At 32.8% G+C, this 22,181-nt stretch overlaps 2 protein-coding genes across 2 annotated transcripts; one reads left to right on the top strand and one right to left on the bottom strand.

Moving 5' to 3' along the window:
- Positions 1-4,499: 4,499 nt before the first annotated feature.
- Positions 4,500-6,177, top strand: LOTGIDRAFT_85300 (hypothetical protein; the record flags this gene model as incomplete). The annotated part of the gene is made up of 4 exons (XM_009050085.1): positions 4,500-4,679; positions 5,014-5,146; positions 5,628-5,743; positions 6,049-6,177. Coding segments are annotated over 4 exons (558 nt in total), but the record flags the coding sequence as incomplete, so codon positions are not given.
- Positions 6,178-12,038: 5,861 nt separating this feature from the next.
- Positions 12,039-20,693, bottom strand: LOTGIDRAFT_51730 (hypothetical protein; the record flags this gene model as incomplete). Its single annotated transcript, XM_009050084.1, has 16 exons — positions 12,039-12,220; positions 12,535-12,785; positions 13,096-13,349; positions 13,648-13,782; positions 14,264-14,557; positions 14,919-15,047; positions 15,277-15,397; positions 15,581-15,665; positions 15,879-16,035; positions 16,391-16,587; positions 17,716-18,030; positions 18,180-18,279; positions 18,462-18,617; positions 19,185-19,322; positions 19,667-19,823; positions 20,290-20,693. Coding segments are annotated over 16 exons (3,075 nt in total), but the record flags the coding sequence as incomplete, so codon positions are not given.
- Positions 20,694-22,181: the final 1,488 nt, after the last annotated feature.

The raw sequence follows: 22,181 nt of genomic DNA, 5'->3' as shown, positions 1-22,181 counted from the left end.
TCACATAACTAATAATTTTTACTCTTGATTTTAGATGATCATGTTATCCTGAATGCTGGTGATTTTAATGGCTACATTCCCAAACAAATTAGTGTTCGTACTGTTACTGCTGATCAGACGGAATCAGAGGAGTCAGAAATAGTAACGTTAAATAGTAATTTAATCAAGGAGATCTCTGGTAGCAGAACTCAAGCTATAACTCCTGAAGTTATCATTAAAAACTCTGATATCAAAAAGGTATGTAACTATAGAATACTATTAATTATCATAATCTGAAAACTGTAGCTGTATGTATTATGATTAAATTTGGCAGGGTTGGTTTTTTTTTAGTTCTGATCAAAGATGCAGATTGATGTCAATTTTGAATAGTTTCATTTAAGGGCAATAGGGAAAATATTTTTACTTTTATATTGGATTGAGCTAAAACTTGTTGTTTTTTCAATGTTTAAAGGGGTTGTTAAGAGGTTTTTCTTAAATTTTTATGCGTATCCTAAAGCAGCGCTATGCACTATTTCAATTTTCAGTCATACGTAGGTTGTTCTTACAATCCCTCTAAATTGTTTTTATTGCTAGCGAGGTAGTGCATGCTTACCCTTTTGAAGAACTTGATACCACTGTGCCACTTGGTTTGTCAGCATCCTCTTTGGAGAGTCCACAGAGCTATTAGAATTTTTTGATATCTATCTGTATCTCTGATCATAAATTTCTGTATTATCTTGATTTTGTTCTTCCATTTTTATTTCACAATTTATTTTTCATCTAGCACTATTTTGATTTGCCCTCAGTTTCAGGAATGGTACTCTCAGTTTACCTGTGTATGTATTTAGATCATTTCAGTTTTGGCATGATGTATTGAAAATCTAACTTAATATTTATATTAAACAATGATTGCAAAATTATTAACTTCATTTTTACCAATCAATGGGAAAAATCATTCTAGTTTTCATTTTCAGTATCCTTCAATTATTGACTTCCTTGACTAGGTGATCTTTAAATTATATTTTCTTATCTCTTTGAAAAAGACTTGAGTTTGAAGCAACATTTGGCCAACATTTTGTTACAGAATGAACAAAAGAAACTCAACAAAGAAAAAAACTGAAAAAATTTTGTGTTTGCGTCATGGAACAGAAATGAAAACTGGATTGTTTTAATTGTTTAAGGGCAATTTGATGAATTAAACATTAATGTCACAGCATGATATCAATAACCTTTGACCTGAGTTATATAATTATGCGGTATGCATTTTTACATATTGACGTCTGCCATGTTTGAATTAACAGTTAATTTTCCCATAAGCACATATTCAAAATATATGACCTTTTCAATTTGTATCTCCATACCCCAAATCTACTGAACAATTTAAAGTTTTTTTTTATCAAGGGAAGGATTGGGGATGAGAGGGAGGGAGGGGTGGGGGGGGGGTTATTGTGAAAGACAAGTGACCTTATTCCCTAAATGAGATTTCTCTCAATTTCTATTTCTTTTGGAATGGTTTGATTTAATTAATGCTTGTTTATTTTGGTGCATTTGGAGCATTACTACATTATGTTAATTCTTATAATTTATGCATGTGTCTTTCCTTATCTTTACTTTATTTAGTCAACACAGCCATCTTTATCTGTGGCGTCTGCTGACAATGTGGGGCGGAATACAGAGGAAGATGTTGATTCAACATTCATGGGCATCAGTGATGATGGCAGCCATCTTGAAGATGCTAAACCTTCGGTGAGGATGTGTGTTGTAGAATAAATAACATTAGGACTAGAACAGTACCCTAACATAGTTCCATAGATTAACCTTATATAACATTGGCATTATTTTCAGCATTAACTTTTTGGGTCACTTAATTTTGGCACACAAGTTTTCAAATCAAAGTGGGTTTTAAAAGTTATATGAGATTGTTTGAAAATGACTTCTGAAAATTAGTATTGGAATTAGAATTGAAAAGCTATTTGTGTAAACTTTTTAACATTTTAAAGTTAACTGGACCAGTATTTTATAATTAGTTAGACTACATGTTAAAGCTTCCTGCATGTGTAAATATATACATAGCACATATATATTTTGCATGTGAACTCTATAAAAGTATATATTATATATAAATATTATATTAACTGTATAATTATATCACTAAAATTATATACTCAATTAATTTGATAAAATAATGATGTACAGAAATGTTCAGTGAAGACTCAAACATGGTTCTCATGCCTTCAGAACATATCCATCCTTGATCCATTTTGTTTTGGAAGGAGACTTAGGGAGTAAGTGTGTGCCAGATTGAATTTTAAAGCTTGCGTGATATATATCTTGTAACTGATGATCTGCAACTACTCTGGAAGGTGTAAAGAATGAACGAAGAAAGAATATGGCATGCTCTCAAAACAGGATAGAAGCAAAAATTAAAAGTTTTTCACTGGAAATCTTCTATACATCATTATTGTAGCCATAAGGCATCATTCGTAGATTGGATGAACCAAATATAATCAAAACTGCTTAAAGCTTAACAAAATACCATAGCATGAGCTTTGCATGGTCACCAGACATTTTTGGTTGATTCTTTTGTTGTTCTTTGTTGAGGCAGAATGCAGCTGTAAATTCGTCACAGTTTGTTGAACCTTATCTTGAAAGTAGCAGTTCGGAACTCTCTGATATCCAAGAAGTGGAGGAAGAAATGATCAGTACAGAAGAGACGAATAGCCATACAGCTACTGGTGAAATTGGCGGTCATCTTGGCCATCAGGTTAGCTGTTACATCCGTGGCAGATGCGTTTCTGTAATTTTAGTTTTGTTTATGAATTATTTGCGTATAAGTGTGGTTGTATCCAAACTGCATGAGGCTGTATGTTTGTCGATGTATATATTTTATTTTCCAAACAAAAATGGCTGCTATTTATTCACAGCGTCACCAATTTAACATGTTGCTTTTACTAAAACAGCTTATACTTATGGTGCTACATGTATTGTATTTTTTTGATAATGAAAATACTAACATATCAATTTTAATAGAGGCTATGTCGATATTAATACAAGCTTTGCTGTATATTAAATACACAAACTCAGCAAACATTTTTCACATTAAGTTGCAGTATGAATAAGATATGATCTATTCAAGTCAATTTCATGACATAAAATTAGTAGTAGATTAAGTACTTTTATTTTTGAGAAAATAAAATCAAATGTTAAGTGCCAAACTTATCTTGCCGGTTTGTAAACAGATCAAGGTCAATTCTTCAAATTTTCTAATAGTGCAATGAGACTTTTTATTTCCAGTACATGATTTCTTACATCAGAATTCACATTCAAGATATTTTGAGAAAGAATTTGATAATTGGAATTATATTATTCCAAAAACTCTGTTTACTCATTGTAATGACCAATCATTTGTACTGAAATCTATTTCATTATGTACTAGTTAGGGATAAGCAATAATTGTCTAAGTATAATGTTATAATGTACTGCTTTGCATAAACTCTTGAGCTAACATTTTTATACTAACTAATAAAATCTTGGCTTATGGTGCTACCACTTGTTTTAATACTTTCATTGTTGCTTATTCATAAACCTTTAAAAAAAATCTTGAATTAAAATGAAGGCAAATAAAGATCAAATATTGCATCTAAAGATTTTTTGAAAATAATTTTCAATTGTTTTTTTTTCTTTCGAAATTTGGAATCTATCAGACTTGTGATTGTTTCTGTTGTTTCAATAGTTGAAGAAATCACCACGACCAGCACCAAGAAAGAAGAGTCCTAGCCCAGGAGGTAATATTGGTGTTAAAGATCCTCATCACAGTCATCATTTAAAAACATCACAACCTCTTGAAATACCTGCTATTGGTAAGTTCAGATTCAGTTGAGTTACTGCTATGTTTTGACATACAGGCTTTCTGCAGATGTTGCTGACCATATATCACAAGCTGTTTTACTAAAAAGATGACAAAATGAAATTTGCAGTAATTAGGGGAAAACACTATAAATATTGATTTATACTGATAGTTTTATAGCCTCATTTACAAATACAAAAATTTCATGATGAATTTTTTATCTAAATATCATAATACCTACTTGAACCAATATTGCCCAGCGGCACATTCTGGACAAAAAATCATAGCTTCAGCTGATGGAGTGCTGATCACAATTATGAGTCATTTCTTGTTCATTTCAGAAATAACTAGAGATAGCAGTATAGAAAAAAGTTTCGAAGATGAAGGTGTTAATTCTCCAAAATCTCCTTTAAACAGTCCCAATAAATCAAAAACAAGCCCACGTGATAGTCCTAGAAAATCTCCAGAACATTTACCTCGAACAATTGGAACTGGAGGTGCATTCCGTGATGCTAGTAGACATAAACAGGAATTAGCTGAAAGTGATCGCCAAAGACAAGTCAATGCTATTGAAGGAAATAAAAATGTGCAAAGTCCTTTGTCGCCAGCATACAGAGGTAGTCCCTCAGATAGAACAAATGTGAATTTAAATCGTTCGCGACATAGTAGTGGTTATTCAGGACATGATGACTATGATGATGTCGATTCCATATCAGGGGAAATAAATCCACCTATTGATGATAATCAAGTTCGATTATTTGTAGCATTATTTGATTACGATCCTTCCATTATGTCACCTAATGTGGATTTCATTGATGAAGAGTTACCATTTAGAGAAGGACAAATTATAAAGGTAAGGATAAAAAAAAAACTTTTGATTCAATTCATAAGAAAAGGTTTGATTTTTTATACACACTTGGCATGGTGTAATAACACACTTGGCATGGTGTAAAAACACACTTGGCATGGTGTAAAAACACACTTGGCATTGCGTGAAAACACAATTGGTATTGTGTAAAAACACATAGGCAAAGAAAAAGAATACACTTTGTATGGTGTAAAAACACACTTGGCAAGGTGTAAAAACACATTTTGTATGGTGTCAAAACACATTAAAAAAAGGAGCAAAAACACACTTGGCCTGATGTAAATTTACAATAATGTATGGTATTATTATCCTATTGTAGATCTATGGTGAAAAAGATGCTGATGGTTTTTATCGTGGTGAATGTAATAATAGAGTTGGTTTTGTACCATGTAATATGGTGTCACAAGTTAGTTTTGATGATCCTGAAATTATAGATCAGCTATTAATAGAAAGTCAAAATAATCCTGATTCTAAATCTCTTCTACAATCTACTGGTAAGATTACATGGTTCTTTTAACATTGACAAATCATTGCCTTCTTTATATCTTAGTATTGTTGTAAAATTGGTTATACATTAAAAGACAAAAATAACATATTTCTATATCGCTCTACAATTGATGTATTGAGCACTATTATAAAAGTGAAAATATTTTCTTATATTATGGTTGTATAATATATATATTTTCAAATGCTTATATATGTTAGTAAAGACATCTGGACTTTAAGGCAACGGGAAGAAGCAATAGAGTATTAAACATGTAATGTGTGAATTGCAACTGACAAGTCTATGATATGCCTCATTCAATGATTGTATATTAATGGAGATTGCAGACTTCTTTTGTTGAATTTGAGCAATCCAGAAAATTCACTATCTCAAATAAAGTGGTTTATCAAATTACATTACAGAGAAAAAGATCAGAACTAGCCAATCAGCATCTTCCCAACTGACACAAAACGGTCTCTCCTCTTCTGATGGTGGAGGTAAAAAAAGGATGGTAGCTTTGTATGATTATGATCCACAAGAATTATCACCTAATGTTGATTCTGAGGTAAGGCAATATTTTTGATTGTGGGCATTAGCCAATTTTAGATAACAAATGTAGGGCTTAAAGATCCCTTGACAATTGGAAATCGAAAAAGATTATGCTGCTATCTTGGAAAAATGTCCATCATTGGACACTGCATAGAGTTTTCATGAACACATTTAGAAGTAAAAAAAGTAGGTAGTGAAAGTTCATATCCTTTGACAACTGGAAATGAAAGGCTACTATTGTTGCAAAATTTCAATCATTGTACACTGCATGGTGTTTCAAAATTAAAAGCAAGTGAAACTCCATTTCTTTTCTGATTTCAGATTGAGCTATCATTTAAAGCGGGTGATATTATCAATATAACGGGTGAAATGGATGAAGATGGTTTCTATGTGGGTGAAATGAATGGTGTACGAGGTTTCGTACCTTCTAATTTCCTACAAGAAGCTCCATTATATGATGATGAAGTATTAGAAAGTGCTAGTATGGTTTCACCTTCGCGATCTGGAGGCAGTATAAGTACCGTTTCACGTCAATCTGAGAATTTGAATAATGTAGGTGACAGTTTTACTGACATGCATGTGGCGCCCTCTCCTGGCAGTGATGGAAGTACTGGTATGAGTAGCTTCCCTTTTGTTTTGTCTTCATCTTTGTCTTCTGTGAGCCATAATTGATGTTAATTTCTAAATTGATTAAAGACCAATAGGGTACTTATTAATTCGATTTTGTCAGTTTTCCGGCTTTGCCAATATTGCCTATCCTTCTGATACAGAAGATGAAAAAATTCAAAACAGAAACTTATATGAAGGCTATTGTAGGCCCACTGGTTTTTTGTCAGACCCACAATGATATCAATCATGGCTTATAAAGAATACTTATGAATTTCAAACTCCCCGTGATGTTCATGTAACATTGCTTTAAAGTAGGGGAGAAGTTTTAGGTTGAAAAAGAAATTTCCAAAAATCAAATTTAGAGACCTTGTAGACCTTTTTGAATTATAATCAAACTCTTGGAAATGATAAATATTCAACAACATTTCAATTATCCAGTCCCATTTACTCTGCCATTTTTACAAAGTCTTGATCAAATTCAATGGTCACAAATCTTTCAAAGAAATGGCTGAATTAAGATGCCAGTTCAGGAAATTCATGAGTATTTACAATATATTATTATTATTTATTCAATCTACATGTTCCATCATTGTCATTTAATGTCAAATGTTTTGAAGGAGCTTTTTCTGTTAGTGTCCTGACTGTTCATTTGTGTCTAATTAATCACTTATCTTAAAAAGGAGATATCTTATTAATGCCCATGATGTCTGAATAATTTACATTATTAACATTATATTGAATTATTTCTGAATTATTTAGCATTTTCTGAGAGGTTGATTTAATGTATGATTAACATAAGGTGAACGTAAGATTTTTAAGCTCAATTTTAAAATATTTTTTACGATTTCCCTGGCAACAGATTTTGATTTTTGAGAAAGTATAAGACATACTCTATGATTGGAAGGGATCACAAAGTTAATAGTTTAAATATAATATACTATAGGACCTATTTGGAGAACTGAAAATATTAGTCAAAAAATATTGAAATTTGTTAAAATATTGATCTGAAGTGTCTTTGGTTAAATAGTGGTCACTATCATAGGTCAGTGGGGATTCACCAAAAGTGAAAGTTTCTACACAATGCGCCAATGTAGTTTAGTTTATAAACCCAACTACGGTAGGTGACTAAGTCTGGAAACCCAACTAGGTAACTAAGGCTAGAAACCCAACTAGTTAACTAAGGCTGGAAACCCAACTAAGTAACTAAGGCTGGAAACCCAACTAGGTAACTAAGGCTGGAAACCCAACCAAGTAACTAAGGGTAGAAACCCAACTAGGTAACTAAGGCTGGAAACCCAACTAAGTAACTAAGGCTGGAAACCCAACTAGGTAACTAAGTCTGGAAACCCAACCAAGTAACTAAGGCTGGAAACCCAACTAAGTAACTAAGGCTGGAAACCCAACTAGGTAACTAAGGCTGAATTGAATGAGGAAAGCTTTTAAAAGATGAGATATACAACAGTTTGGTTTAAAATGAACACTTTTGGATTCTGTGGTTATTTGCAAAATTTCCAAAGTTTGTCTTTGGTTTCAGCTATCACAATGGCAAACCAAATGTGGCTTTCATTGTTCAATATTTTTTGGGCTTGTGGTAATTTACGTTGTGCTTCACATACCCTTCCGAACTTATGTTTATAAAACAGTGTTAAGTGTTCTCTCGTTTTTATCCTCTCATTTTGTGGGAAATTATTTTTTTGGAATTGGTGTCTTCCTGTGTCTTTCTGGTGTTTTGGAATTCAGTGTTTTTAAACCCTTTTGTATTTATCCCCCATTTGTATTACATTCCCCTTTTTTATACAAATATATTTACTGGAAAATACATATACTTAATGATACTAACATGAGGGCAATTACTTGTGATAAACTTTTAATATTGTTAAGACAGAAATACTTGTATGTATTTTCAATTCTGAGTACTAATTTTGTTTTTCATTTGCCTTTCAGAATATGCGTATCGACACAGTGTCCCCACGAACCGAATCTCTTCCACCGAACTCTGCCCCCCAGGACGCAGATCAAATAACTCTGTTGAAATCTCAAACGCTCGACGACAAACCCAAGAAAAAAGGAGGAATTTTGAGTAAAGGGAAAAACATGTTTAAAAAATTATCCAGATAGCATTTTATGGAGTGAGTGACAACAATATTTATAAAAAGCCTTGGAATATTATCTTCAAGTGACTTCTAACTGTGCTCATTTTATTGTGACATCATCTTTCATAATATTATAGTCTTTCTAGAATATTCCATATATTGTGACCTATTGACCTCTAGCTGCCATGATTTTTAGTCTACCACTACATCAATGTGCAAATTTTGATTGGAGACACCATATTTGGAGTAAAATCGTGACATGCCCACCAGTTGATTATTACAATTCAATTTTATTATCCTATTTATGTATACTGATAATGGAAAAGAAACGAAGGTCTACATAGGATGATTTTAAGATTGGTTTCCCATCTTTATTCATTTTGGTAGAACATGAAAAATTGTGCACCTTTTTATAAACAAAAAGTGCTGTCGTGGTTCATAGCTTTCAAATGAATTCCAACTACTTCCCATAATACATTTAGAGCAACAAGTCTGTCAAACTGTCAAATGAGAGACTGTATGAAGTCCTAGATGTGATGGTCAAAAGTGGTCTTCAGAAAGAGTACATGTACCTTACTTCTAAATTTAGAGAAGGACAACTGCTCTGTTGATAGTGCTGTCTTTATGCATCATTTTCGTTTGTTACTTGAAAGTGTATTTTTTAAGTTTCATTGTGGAATCTGCACATGAACCATGAAAATCAGTTGACCTTTTTTCCCAATCAGACACACGTCATTCAAACTGGGCAAAGATCATCTGGCAGACATTATGTTATCCTATACTTTTCCAGACTACAAAGAACTTTTTAGAAAATTAACATATTCAGAATATGAAATGGAACTAGAGATGTAACTCTATGCTATGAGCTATGCTAATCATTGTGTGTTTGTGTTTATGTGTTAATATAACAACACTGTCAAATATATCAGACCAGTATTCATATCTGTGATGACTCCTAATCAATAGTGACAGTCACTATGATGACTCCTAATCAATAGTGACAGTCAGTATGATGACTCCTAATCAATAGTGATAGTCACTATGATGACTCAAAATCAGTAGTAACACTTGCTATTTTGGTTAAGGGTTCTGTCACAGGTGTGAATTTCTTCAAATTATCTGTGATAATTGTGCCTCTTGTTAAATTCATTTCTCTGTTATGTTATGTGTGATTTAACTTATGATTCTTGTTCTTGATTCTGAATTAAATAACGCCCAAAAATGAATTGAAAAGTTGATTACATCTTTATGTCATGCTAATGGGATGAGTTTACTTGTGATATTGTAACATGCTGCAAAAATTGAAAATCAAAGACAAGTTCAAGGCTATAGGTTGAAATAGATACTAATAACCCACATAGAACTGCGAGAATGATACATGTATTTGTACAATTTTGCAGTCAAAATCACCAGCTGTTTGTTTTGACTTTACATTGATTATGAACGAACCTTCTTAAAGAATGTCATTTAGTTTAGATAACTTCAAATAAGAAAACTTGCCAGACCAAAGTTTGTATTTTTGCAGCTGGTAATAAAGATTATTCCATGAATCCTTGGGACCAAAAGACAATGTTTTTTTTTTTATATTTGGTAACTTACAAACAAGATCATCATATGTTTAGGAATATAGTAATAAACATGGCATTGTAAATATGTCATCAAATATTGAGTACTTATATTCATTAGATTAACCACAAAACCGTTCACTAATAGCATGGAATACACCCATCTTTGACCGAATTGACTGGTTTTGTGGTCAAAAGGCATTTATTTATATGGAAATCACAACTGTATATTACTTTATTGTTAAGATTATTTAAGCATTTTACAAAACAAGGTACAAAACTGTTGAGTTAATGATACAGCTAAGTTAAATGTTATTTGTATTAGTTATATCCCAGAAAGAGCTGGCTGAGGAGGGAACTTTTTCCAATCAATGTTGATATTGTAGAAATAGTCATTGTATACTTGTGAGATTTGTTACTCAAAATAATTTATTTTTCAAATAAATAAATACAAAACTTGTTCTGTTTTTACATAACCACATATTTTAATGGTCTGGAGATGGAACCAAATGCCCAAAAATTGTCACATTTTTATGAAAATTTCTGCTTCTGCTGGCATATTGATAGAGGTAATTGGTGCCTTCAAGGATTATTTCCACCTTTGTCTCACTTGTGAGAACGAAACTTCAAGGTTTTTGTTTTGCCACTGATGGCAAACTTATCCGGCCTAAATATGCCAGTACATATCTGCACGTTTATTGACATTTCTACTTGGAATATCTTCTGATATTCCTTTCCTACATCTCAGAAGCAGGATTGTTCAGACGGGTTAATGGAATAAGAAAACATTAAATATGGTAAATTATATTTGAATATATCACAGATCATAGTTAAAACAAGGCATATAAATACTTAATAACGAGACAACAATGTGTAATGCTGATTTATTTTTTTTTTGGTAATTCAGGTTGGTTTGACAGATGGAATAGTGAACAAAAATTAAAATTGGAAATGAAAACAACCACGAATGGTTGACATGGATGATAGAACTTATCACACTGCCACAATTCGAATGTGAAAAGTGTTTTCAAGCTATTTGAAAATTAAATCTTGGAAGATCACAATGTAGTTATTCATCATTTTCTTTTTGTGGAGTTTCTTCATCATCCACAACATTATCAGACGACACATTTTCATCTTCATTTTGTCTCATTTTCTTCATATGTTCAATTAATGACAGACACACAAATACCCAGTTGTACATATACTGAGCTGGTAGAGACCCATGTTTACCCACTTCACCATGGGGAACATCTGAAAATTAATAAAAAATATTCATTAACTGTTGCCTGATAATTCCAAATTATGTCCCCTTATCAACTGTCTAAGATTCAGACCACAAACTACTTACAAGGCTGTTAAATTTCATAGAATTAATTCGAACAGTGAACACCTATTCATCTAAGCAAACTGAGGCTGAAAATGCTTGGTGTTTGGTCGATATACTGTCCAATTCTTGCAAGTTTGCATTTCAAAAACTTAAATTGTGAATTGTCTTTTGACTTACCTTTCATGTATAATTCTATTTTATCAGAAGGTAATGTTAAATCAGTTTGGGCTGTAGGATCATAGGATGCTATTTTCTGACTTAATTCAACATTAATATACTGTAATAAACAATTATTATAAACATCAGGTGACATATTCTCGAAACAATCTTAGCACCAGGATGTTCTAGGGTCTTAATTTCTAACACTGATAGCACTAGGATCGTTTGAGAATACATGGCCAGGATTATCTCTGCAGCACCATGCAGTACTCAAGAGGAAAATATTGGTAGGGAAACAGCACTTTTCTTGATGTCTTTCTCATGCAAATACAGTAGTACAAGGGACATTGTGTTAAATAGTTAAACAAAATGCCCCAATAATTTTTTAAAAGTGCTCTGACTAGTTGAAATTAAGCTCTATGAGCTGGAATAGAAGATATATAGACAGACATTTGGGATTTTAAGAAAAATCCTCCTGAAGACACCATAAAATGTAAAATATATACTTACTGATGATAATTTAACCCAATCATCAAACTCTCCTTCATCAGCCTTCTCAAAATAAAATATAGCTAATGTTGCTTTTAATATATCTCTAATAATCTGAGGTGGATCTTTATAACTTCTTAATTCAGCATAGGCTTTCTTATCTAGCTTACTGACATTATCTCTTAACTCCATTAACATTAGTCTATCAAACATAATATCAGTTCTAGTTTCATCATTCTGTTCACCCTCTACAATACAAAAAAAAATCCCCATAAAACAGGGCCTAGTTTTTCTGACACTAATTTAGCTAATAACTGTTAAAATATCTATCAGAGGTCAGAATAGAGGCAGATGTTTCGGATCTATCACTAAAGAGCAAACCCAGTTTCCTGGTTAATTCTAGCATCCAAGAAAGATCTAACTACATAGGAAGTCCTCAGTTTCACATAGAAATGTAAATATACTAGTGAAGCTAGTCATTTGTCCCCCTCTCATTGATTATGACATGATATTTCTTTTGTAACAAATTATAAAATGTGCAAAAGCCATAAACATGCTTTACCCAAGACTCTCAATTTTTCAGCACCATGGAATTCTTTAGTAATTTCTTTATGTGCCATTTGTAAGATACGTAACATTCTTTGTATTTCTTTATTTTCATGAGGAGGTAGTTTCTTCATATCACCTATACTAATATCAACTAGAGCTATAGCCTTTCCTTCATCATCACGTAGAGGAAAGGCTAGGTGGCGCTCTCCATATGCGTCTGCTGTCACTGTTTCAGAATTATCTACACATTTAAATAAGTAATCCCTGAAAAAATATGTGAAATATAAATCTTTAGAATTAGAATATAGTAGTTAAAAGACCAGAAATAAATTCAAAATTTTTCTAGTTAGAGTGATTAAAATGTAGCAGTTGAAACATTAAAATATCAGAATTTAATAGTCCTTGGTATTGACCTTTCCTGGATATCTTTACCCATATATAGCTGGATCATCAGATACAATGAGATAATATGACTTATTCCTGATTAAGATTAGAATATTTTTCTGACCAAGCAAACAACATCCTATAAAGTTTCGAACACTTTCACTTTTCTACAAAATTTAGCTGAAATTACCTAAATAGATTATCTTTGCGTTCTAGTCGAGGTGGATTAATACTATATTCTGGTGAACCTTTCTGAGATGTCGCCAACATTTTACGTAAGACATAATCTGGGCCTTTAATAGATGGTTCAGCCATATACTCTACTACTTCACGAACATGAGGACTGCGTCTCTGTATCCATGATATAGCACTCTCTGTTATTCTTAACAATTTCTTTCTCATATCTATATGATGATAGGCTATACTGAATGCTTTGGCTATACCCTACAAAAAATAAAAATCATTTTGATCAAGTTAGTCATAACTATTTGTCAGAAATCAGTGGAAAGGATGAATAGGTCATTCCCTTCTATGAAATAAGAAGAATAGTTAAATTTCGGTGCCACCAAAGTCTGTATTTTGGGGGAAGTAGAAAGAAATCCCTAAAAATGTCAAGGGCGCAATATGCCCCAAATGAATGGGCTTATATAACATGTCCTAAAAGTGTTAAGTTACAGAAAGACATTCTGGAGAATGTCGAACCTATCCTGCAATAATACCTCAAAAAACAATGCTAACTTACCTGGAAAAATTGTATCTCATGTGTAATAAATATAGCTTTAGTATGGGGATCAGCTATTGTATCAATACCCAATAAACCAAACGTTCTCTTTCTCTTATCTTTTAATGGTATAACAATAAATGATCCTTCTCTCTCCTGAATTAATAAATGTGGTCCCTATACTTTAAGTTCTAGTTTTATGCTTCTCTTATGTTCCAAATACAAATCTATAGAACAAATAACTATCATTCCTTTCGTGAACAGGCAGTGAGTTACAATCTTGATGGATATGTGAAAGTCTGGTGATCCTTCCTCATTATTCCAGTCCAGTGTAAATTGGTATGGAAAATCTGGGAAAGATCAATGCCAAGAAGTTTGGCAAAGGACTATCTGGTAAACAGAATCCTTAAGAACTTAAGTCCTTAACCTTCTTTGCTCATTTTTTCTTACAACTGAACTGCAGACAAGACTTTTTTGGAATAAAATCTGCGTCAAAATTAAACTTTCAGGATTGTTTCTGATACCAAACACCTGGTCTCCATGATTAAATATCCAATAAAAGGCAGTAGAAATATACTCAAAATCAGCTGAATAATTTACTTGTAATGTACTCATGTAAAAATTACTCAAGACTTACCTCAGGACGTCTGTGTGTATTCCAGAAATAAATATTACCATGATTAGCAACACGAGGAACATGGATTGGTTTTCCTGACTCCAGCGCAGAAAAACTGACACCTTTCATATCCTTATATAGACATTTATCTAACATATAGTCTGCATCCTCTGGTGTCACGGCAACGTAACGTAAACAAGTATCACCACGTTGAGGGTATTTAGTGTTACGTTCAGACATTGATATACTAGCACAGATTTTCTTTCCTCCACCATGAGCTTCAGCATCCTGAAAAATCATCATAAAATTGTATGCCTTGTTTCTATGGTAACCAACAGCGATCATTTTTGAAAAACCTTTTCTTTATGTGGGCTCAGCCATTAAATAGGCCTACTGTACAAAAGTGTATTATCAATTTAGACACTCTGCCATTTGTAATTGATTGCTGGTGCCGAAGGTATAGAAAACCGTACCAAACATGACAAAGGGACAATATCAGTTTTATGTACCTTCAAAGCATTCTGTAAGTAGTGTTACCCATAAGACAGTAACTGAATTTTATTTTGGTGAAATATTTACTACCGATACTCATCTTGACAAAATCTTGCAGCACTTGTCCAGATCTGACCTGGCCTTGCTCTGGGTTAGCCAGATTTTTATTAGTTTCATCATTTACCTTATATAATGCCTGGAAGACAGCTCTATAGACAGGTTCCATACTAGCAGCACCAGTTTCAGCAGCTGTTACTATCTGTTGTAACCATTTCTTTCTAGCCTCACCTCTAATACGATCAGAATAAGATCTCTAGAAAAATATAATTCAGAGGCATCACATCTTAGAACAAAATAAAGTGAATTTGTGGATATTTTTCAATTTTCCCTGCAGTTCGAACAATTGAAAATTAATCCCCATTTCCATGCCAGTTGTCCTGGTGAGGGTTTTATATCATAAACATAGGATGAGATTAGAAAAAAAGGATGAATTCTGGTACAACCATCTAACAAATGAAGACAAACTTGTTCCTATAACCTACCTCTACACTATTTGTCAGGAACTCTAGGAAAGAATCAAATGTTTCAGAGCCTGGAATTTCTTGGACCACAGATAAGACTAACATTCTAAATTCTCGTTTACTTAATCTTTGATCCTGGAATCTAGATTTCTTCTTCATTTCTTCCTTGGCTACAAACAAAAAAATGAATTGAATAGAAACAAAGTTTTATGCCCTTCCCTTTTTGCACCTGATTTGGTTAAGAAATAAATTCATGGGTTAATTAAGTAATGAAGAAAATTTAGCCATGACAACAGCATTAGCCAACTCATTTTAAATTTTCAACCCCCAAGGAATTTTGTGTCTGTAGCACAAGGGACAGAATAATCTAAAAGTATAATCCCAACCTATACTGGGATCAAACCCAGGATCTTCAGGTTAACAAGTAGGCTTTAATTGTTTGGGACAAAGTGAACACCATGTAGATTAAAAAGGACAATACTTGTAAATTATTGGCATTCTCTCTATATAGTGGTATTCACTCATCAGGCTTAATGCAACAATAATTTTAGAGCACCAACAATTTATATTATTGCACCTATAATGGTAATGTCTGACAAAATAGACCATGATTTAAAACATACCAAAATAGATAGCTTCAGCTTCTTGTCCATCCTTATATTTTAACATGACATTTTCTACTTCTTCTAAATCTAAAAATCCTGATCCATCATTATCCCACTTCTCAAATAATACATCTATCATAGTTTTACGTTTAGCAGACACAGCCTCTCTTCTAGCCTACAACATCATATAATCATTGAATCACAGATTGATATGTCAAATATATAAATTGTTAACATACAATATATGCTGGAGCTAAAACATAAATATCAACAGAAGATAATATATAATTCTGATCTAGTCTTGTCATTCGTATCGTGGAATATGCCAACATGGCAGCTGTGTGTGGTACCCAACAAAACTTGCCTGATCATCAAAGGAATGACGAGAAAAGGCTAGTTTCTATTGATTTGATGATTATTGGTCTCTGCCAAAAACTGTGGCTGATAGAGGCAATACTAGCTAGTACCTGGCATTATCAGAATATTTTCTTAGTCCAAGTCATTTTAAATAACATGACAAAAATTATTACCTTCTTTAATCTGTCCATTTTTTCTTCTTCTGTCTCTTCATAGCCATTTTTGATAAATTTCAGCAACTGTGCAAATATTTCTTTCCTGGGATCATCACCTAGGAATGTTTCTGTAAGTTGAACAAACTGGGAAACATTGAGAGAATTTTCATCAAATGCTGACATCTGGGATTGACTTCTGCTGGTTATTGTTAGACCTGAATATACATAAACAAAAAAAGTTGTAAGGAAATCAGTGTCCACATATCTGTTTATCGTTACCATCTCCAGAATATCTGGACAGTAAAATGGCTATTGATGCTTTTGAGAAGATTTTAAAATGTAATGTAATAGGTTTTATTAATATTCAATTTTTGACATAAAAAAAGTATATGGTTTGTTGGAGATTAAAAATTGGTTGCTATGGATATAAGGAAGAATATATTATGATCATTTCAAGAAACAATTTTACCTGTTTTTTGTCTTTGAAATGCAGTTCCTTCAGCAAAACTGACACTTATCCGTCCATTAACAATTGGAACATTATCATCTGATTTAGTTTTCACCAATGGTTCTATAACACTTCCTGTAATATCATAAAAATTTGCCATGGTTTTGATTAACTTAAAAGTGTTTTTTTTTTCTTGCTTAAAACATTTATTTAATCAGCAAATTTTTCTCACAATAAGTCAATTTCACTATTCTAACCTAGCTGTAAATGAATAGATAATCTGTGTAAGATCAATGTAGACCTAGAGAGTTGTCCAAAGACTAGCTGGTAGCAGTATTCTAAATTGTTGTTGAACTAAACAATGAAATTTCATTTACTTGTTTGCCAGTTATTCCGTAACTATCTGAAAAATGATTAAAGAAAAAAAAACAATTTTCTAAATTCAGAACGTACCTGCAATTCCAATATTTGATTCAGTACCGGTAGTTTCCTTTTCTTTTGTTTCTGATGGTAATTCTAGAACATCATTTTTCACTTCTGCTTCCATGTTATCTGCTGCTTGTTCTACAGTAGGAGTTTTCTCTGTTTCATTGACGTATGTGTCAAGAGGCTTTACTTCTTCTTCAGTAGGTGCAGTTTCAGCTTCTGTCTGTTCAGTTTCAGACACATCTTTTGTATCCATAACAACCTCTATTTGTTCTGCTGACTTTTCTGTTGATTCCTGCACTGTAGGCTCATCTCCTGTAAATATTTCATGTAATGTTCAAGAGTAACATGTATTTAAGGCCATCTCAAATTTCTTCTGGTGATTTGTTACAAGTTCGAATCTTAGTTTGAGTTTAGCAGTTGTCAAATCATTTCAAAGATGTCTGACAAAGACAAGTAGCTAGTCAACACAATTCCTTACCTGAAGCTTGTTCATTTGTTTTGGGTACATCTTCAGACTGAGCAACAGCTTCTTGGGACTCAGTTGCTGTTTCTGTTAGAGGTTCTTCTTTTTCTGCCACAGATTCTTGTACATCTGTTGCAGGTTCTTCTGTGTCATTCATTGGTTCTTGATCAACTACTATGTCTTGTGTTTCTGCTGCTGGTTCTTGAGCATCAGTTGCAGTTTCTGGAGAGAGTTCTTCTGTGTCTGCTTTATTGTCTAATGGATCTTCTTCATCATCACTAACTGTATCATCAGCTTCATCAACTTCTACTACTGGCCCTGAAACAGTTAACATCACAAATCCTGAAGCTGATAAACCACAAGCTTATAGTGATATTTAAATGACTAGCTGGCAATATAGGGATTGTAATATACCCATCTGTGTTTTACTGAAATATTATATCTTCTGCTGTCTGATGAAAACTTACATTTTCTTGGATTCCTCATGACTTTCTTGTGATCGTCAGCTTCTTGGTCCCAAAATTGTTCAAACAAATTTAAAATACGATGTCTATCTAGTTGAGCAATCTGAAAAAAACATCCATAGGTTATGAAAAGAACAAATATGAAAAAGGCATGACATTTCGTACTTTTACATCAAAATTTAAGATTTCCAAGACACTAATTACTGTGGCTGATGCTGATGTTACTACAGTAACTACCACCATATCACCGAAGAATCAAAACAAATTCAAAATGGCTATACTTACTCCACTATGATCACATTTAATAAATAAGTTAGATAATAATATTCTACGTTGTTCTCTTTCATTTGACGCACGATATGCAGCAGCACATTTAGACATGTGTTCCATAAACTGTTCAAATATTTCAGTTGGCAGTTCAGATATATACTCATTCATAAACTGTAATAACCAAGAAAACATATTTTATTTCACAAAATTACATTCATAATTATAGTTAACATTTAAAAACAGACAATGATTTTAGGCCCTACAAAGACTTATATGTGAAAACAAACAAAATAATAATCACTTTTGATTTCACCTCAAAATATGTCTGAATTGTTTTTCTCCTGCTTCAAGTATTTTTCAAAGGTGTAAAGCATTTTCACAGACACTTAAGACTACATCTATGTTTGGAAGGACATTAAAATCTACTTCCTTGTTACAAGGGCAATCAAGACCAAATTTTGTTGTTTTAGGACAAATCCTTGTTTTCAAGGGCATTCAAAGTCAAATTTTGTTTTCCATGGACAAATCCTTGTTTTTAAGGACATTCAATGTCAAATTTTGTTTTCCAAGGACAAATCCTTGTTTTTAAGGACATTCAAAGTCAATTTTGTTTTCCAAGGACAAATCCTCATTTCAAGGACATTCAAAGTCAAATTTTGTTTTCCAAGGACAAATCCTCGTTTTCAAGGACATTTAATGCTTGGCTGTGTAAATTGAATAAAATTATTCAAAACAAACCTGGACAAATTCACTCAAGGTTAACATTCTACCAGTTTCATCTGTTGGTTCTAAAGTATGACCTAACTGAGATGCTTTCTTCAATTCCTCTGGGAAATGTTCTGTAATTTCTGTAAATGATCTCAATGCATTCTGGAACTGTTAAGAAAAAAAAGGCAAAAAAATAAAACATTGAACTAAAACCACTCTAATAATACAGGAATAAGTTGTCTCAATATCTGCTATATCAGATATATATACTGATGAGGCAGTAAGGATATTGGTAGTAATAACAATTAATAGTTACCTACAGTTTAGTGACAACATGTTAAACTTCCACGGTACCTTTTTGTAAAATAGTAGGAGAACTGGGCTTTGAATTTTGATCATAAAATGAATTGTAAAGTTAAATAGGCCCTATCTGGTGGTAAAGATAATATTCAAACTCCTTAATACAGGTACAAAAACCTTTTTCCAAACCAGAAATATTATGTTCATCTTACCAATGATAGTTCAACTTTACCATCTACAGCAACATTCCATTCTGTAAATTGTTTTAACAATAAAGTGGATCTTCTTTCTTTTTCTTGCAACTGTTGTTCCTGTTGACGTTCTCTATCCTCTCTTCTACGTTTAACATCAGCTTTTATTTTAGCAAGTCTAAAACATAAAATAATTGTGATAAAGAGATGGAATTACTGTTGTTTTATTTTGGAAGCCACGGTGGTATTTTTCCTGTCAGTGATGCAGGTCCAAGAAACTGAGATTGAAAAGGCATCTAGTTGTTCGGAAGGAATAATAAACAGAGGCCCAGTGTGCTACAGGTTGTAATCATTAATGATCCCTCAACAGTTGAAAATCGAAAAAAAGAATAGGCTTATACAGCTGTCCTTGCAATTCACAATGCTTAAGCCCATTTAGGTGTTGAAGAATAAGATTTCATTTTATTTTGATTAGCTATAGCTTAAAATGTTTAGTTTTTGTATATTTATTTCTTATTGATTATCCTTGTTTCCTCAACAAAAATGGATTTTTTTTTAGGTGTAAGCTTATAGACAGTGTAGTGTTTAATGTAGATTTATCTAACACTAGTAAATATTTCAGAGAGCATTTCATTACTCCTAACCTGTTATCTTCTAAATTAAAGAGTTGATTTCTGAGATCTTCTGAAACTTGTCTCAATCCTCGTACGTAAGGTGAAGCTTCCGGGAAATTAGAAAATCTAGGGTTATTCCGTAAGAGATATTGAGCTAAAAAATCTAAAGGATTAAAGTTGGCATCCCTCTCTTTCTCAGCCAAGCTTTGACTGTCAACAACAGTTAAAAGTTTCTCAACTCCAAGAATCAATGTTGGTAATAATTTATCAACTAAGTAAGCTCTCATCTCAACTGTGGCTTGGTTGTCAGCCAACCACTCTTTAGCTAACACTTCAATTGTTATTTTGCGTGCCAAAGCTTGAGCGTTTTGTTTCGCTACTAGAAGATTTGCTCTTTTCTCTTGTCTGATTGAAGTCAATTGTTCCATAGTCTTTTGTTCATTATGTCGTTTCCATTTCTTGATGCTTCCACCACTACCAGCACTGCCCAGAGGATGTTCCAGATCTGATGGTTCCATTTGATAAGTACTACCAGGAGTTCCTGATCTAATAACAGAAGAGTTTCTGGAGCCTGCTGAAGGTGTTCGTCGTGGAGACATTGTTACTCTAACACCACCAGAACTTTCTGGAGTGTTAGGTTGATAAATATCAGTCATTTTAAATTTTTTGACTTTCTTCTAATAAAAAAACCTGAAAAATAAAAAAAGAAATATAAGCTTGTAACATTTTTTATGATAAGGTCCAGTATCAGTAACCTTATGTCTACCAGTACAAGGGTCAAAATTTCTCTTAAAGATTTCTATTAAGCCTAGTTATTGATATGATTTTGATGGACTATGATTTTTACTATATGTACGTATATGATAGTATATGACAAAAATTAAAATCAAATCACTATTGCCTTCTGGAAAATCGCGGAGAAAAATTTCAAAATTTTCACTACTCGCCCATCAATTTAAAGTTTGTGATAAGTAAACGCAAATGGTGTTCACATTAGTAGACTGAAGTGAAATGCAAATTTGATCAAGTTCAAAATTTGACCATAAAATTTTTGTCTAAGCTTATAGATAGTGTAGACAGTCCAGCTACAGACATATTGTTAGGGCAAAGTGCTGATGAATAAGGCTGCAGGAACTTGACTCAGCAGCTTGATTGGAGATCAGAATAATGAATATATTTTTACTTGTTAAGATAGATCTAGTGATAGAAACTTTTTTTCTCTACTAAGTCTGACTGAAATTCGGTGTTACTTTTTAGATCTACAAATCATTTCCTGGCACGCATGCAAAGCAAAAGCGTGAAATTCAAAATAGTCTCTCGTCTCCTACCTTTTAGCAAAATAACAAAACATATAATTCACTAAAATACCACTAAAAAGGCTATCTGTCAATAATTTGTGATCTTAAAAGTCTGTCGGCCATATTTGTTTACATGTTGCTAAGCCGTAAGCGGAAGTTCTCATTTGACCTGATTTGACATGACCTTTGATGACCCTAAAGGAATTTATTTCCGGATTTCTCGCACTTGCGCTGACAGTCTGTATTTTCATGGCTGGAGAAGAAAAACAATGAGTGAATTCCTTATTTGACAAATGGTTACTTTCTCTGTGTGTTTTTGGTATTTATATATATTTTTCTGTTAAAGGAGTACCTACTAATGGCTTTAGTGACAATAGAGAGATCTCCAAGTCCAAGTAACGATCCAGAATCGGTGAGTAAGATATTTCCATTACTGATTATCTTATATTTTTGTTTTTGTTTATTATTTTTATTGAGTATTTGAAGAAATCATAATGTAAGGATTATCCAGTCAGCTGATGTTGTTGATAACCGAAATAAATTTAATACACCTCTCTGATCTTTTATTGTAGACATTATGAACGTTAGGCCTTTACCTCAACTTGTACAGTCCTATCTGACTAA

Source organism: Lottia gigantea (genome assembly GCF_000327385.1).
Source record: "Lottia gigantea unplaced genomic scaffold LOTGIsca_144, whole genome shotgun sequence".
Classification (NCBI taxonomy): domain Eukaryota; kingdom Metazoa; phylum Mollusca; class Gastropoda; family Lottiidae; genus Lottia; species Lottia gigantea.
The sequence above is the reverse complement of the archived record's forward strand: the minus strand, read 5'-3'. Positions and strand labels throughout refer to the sequence as shown.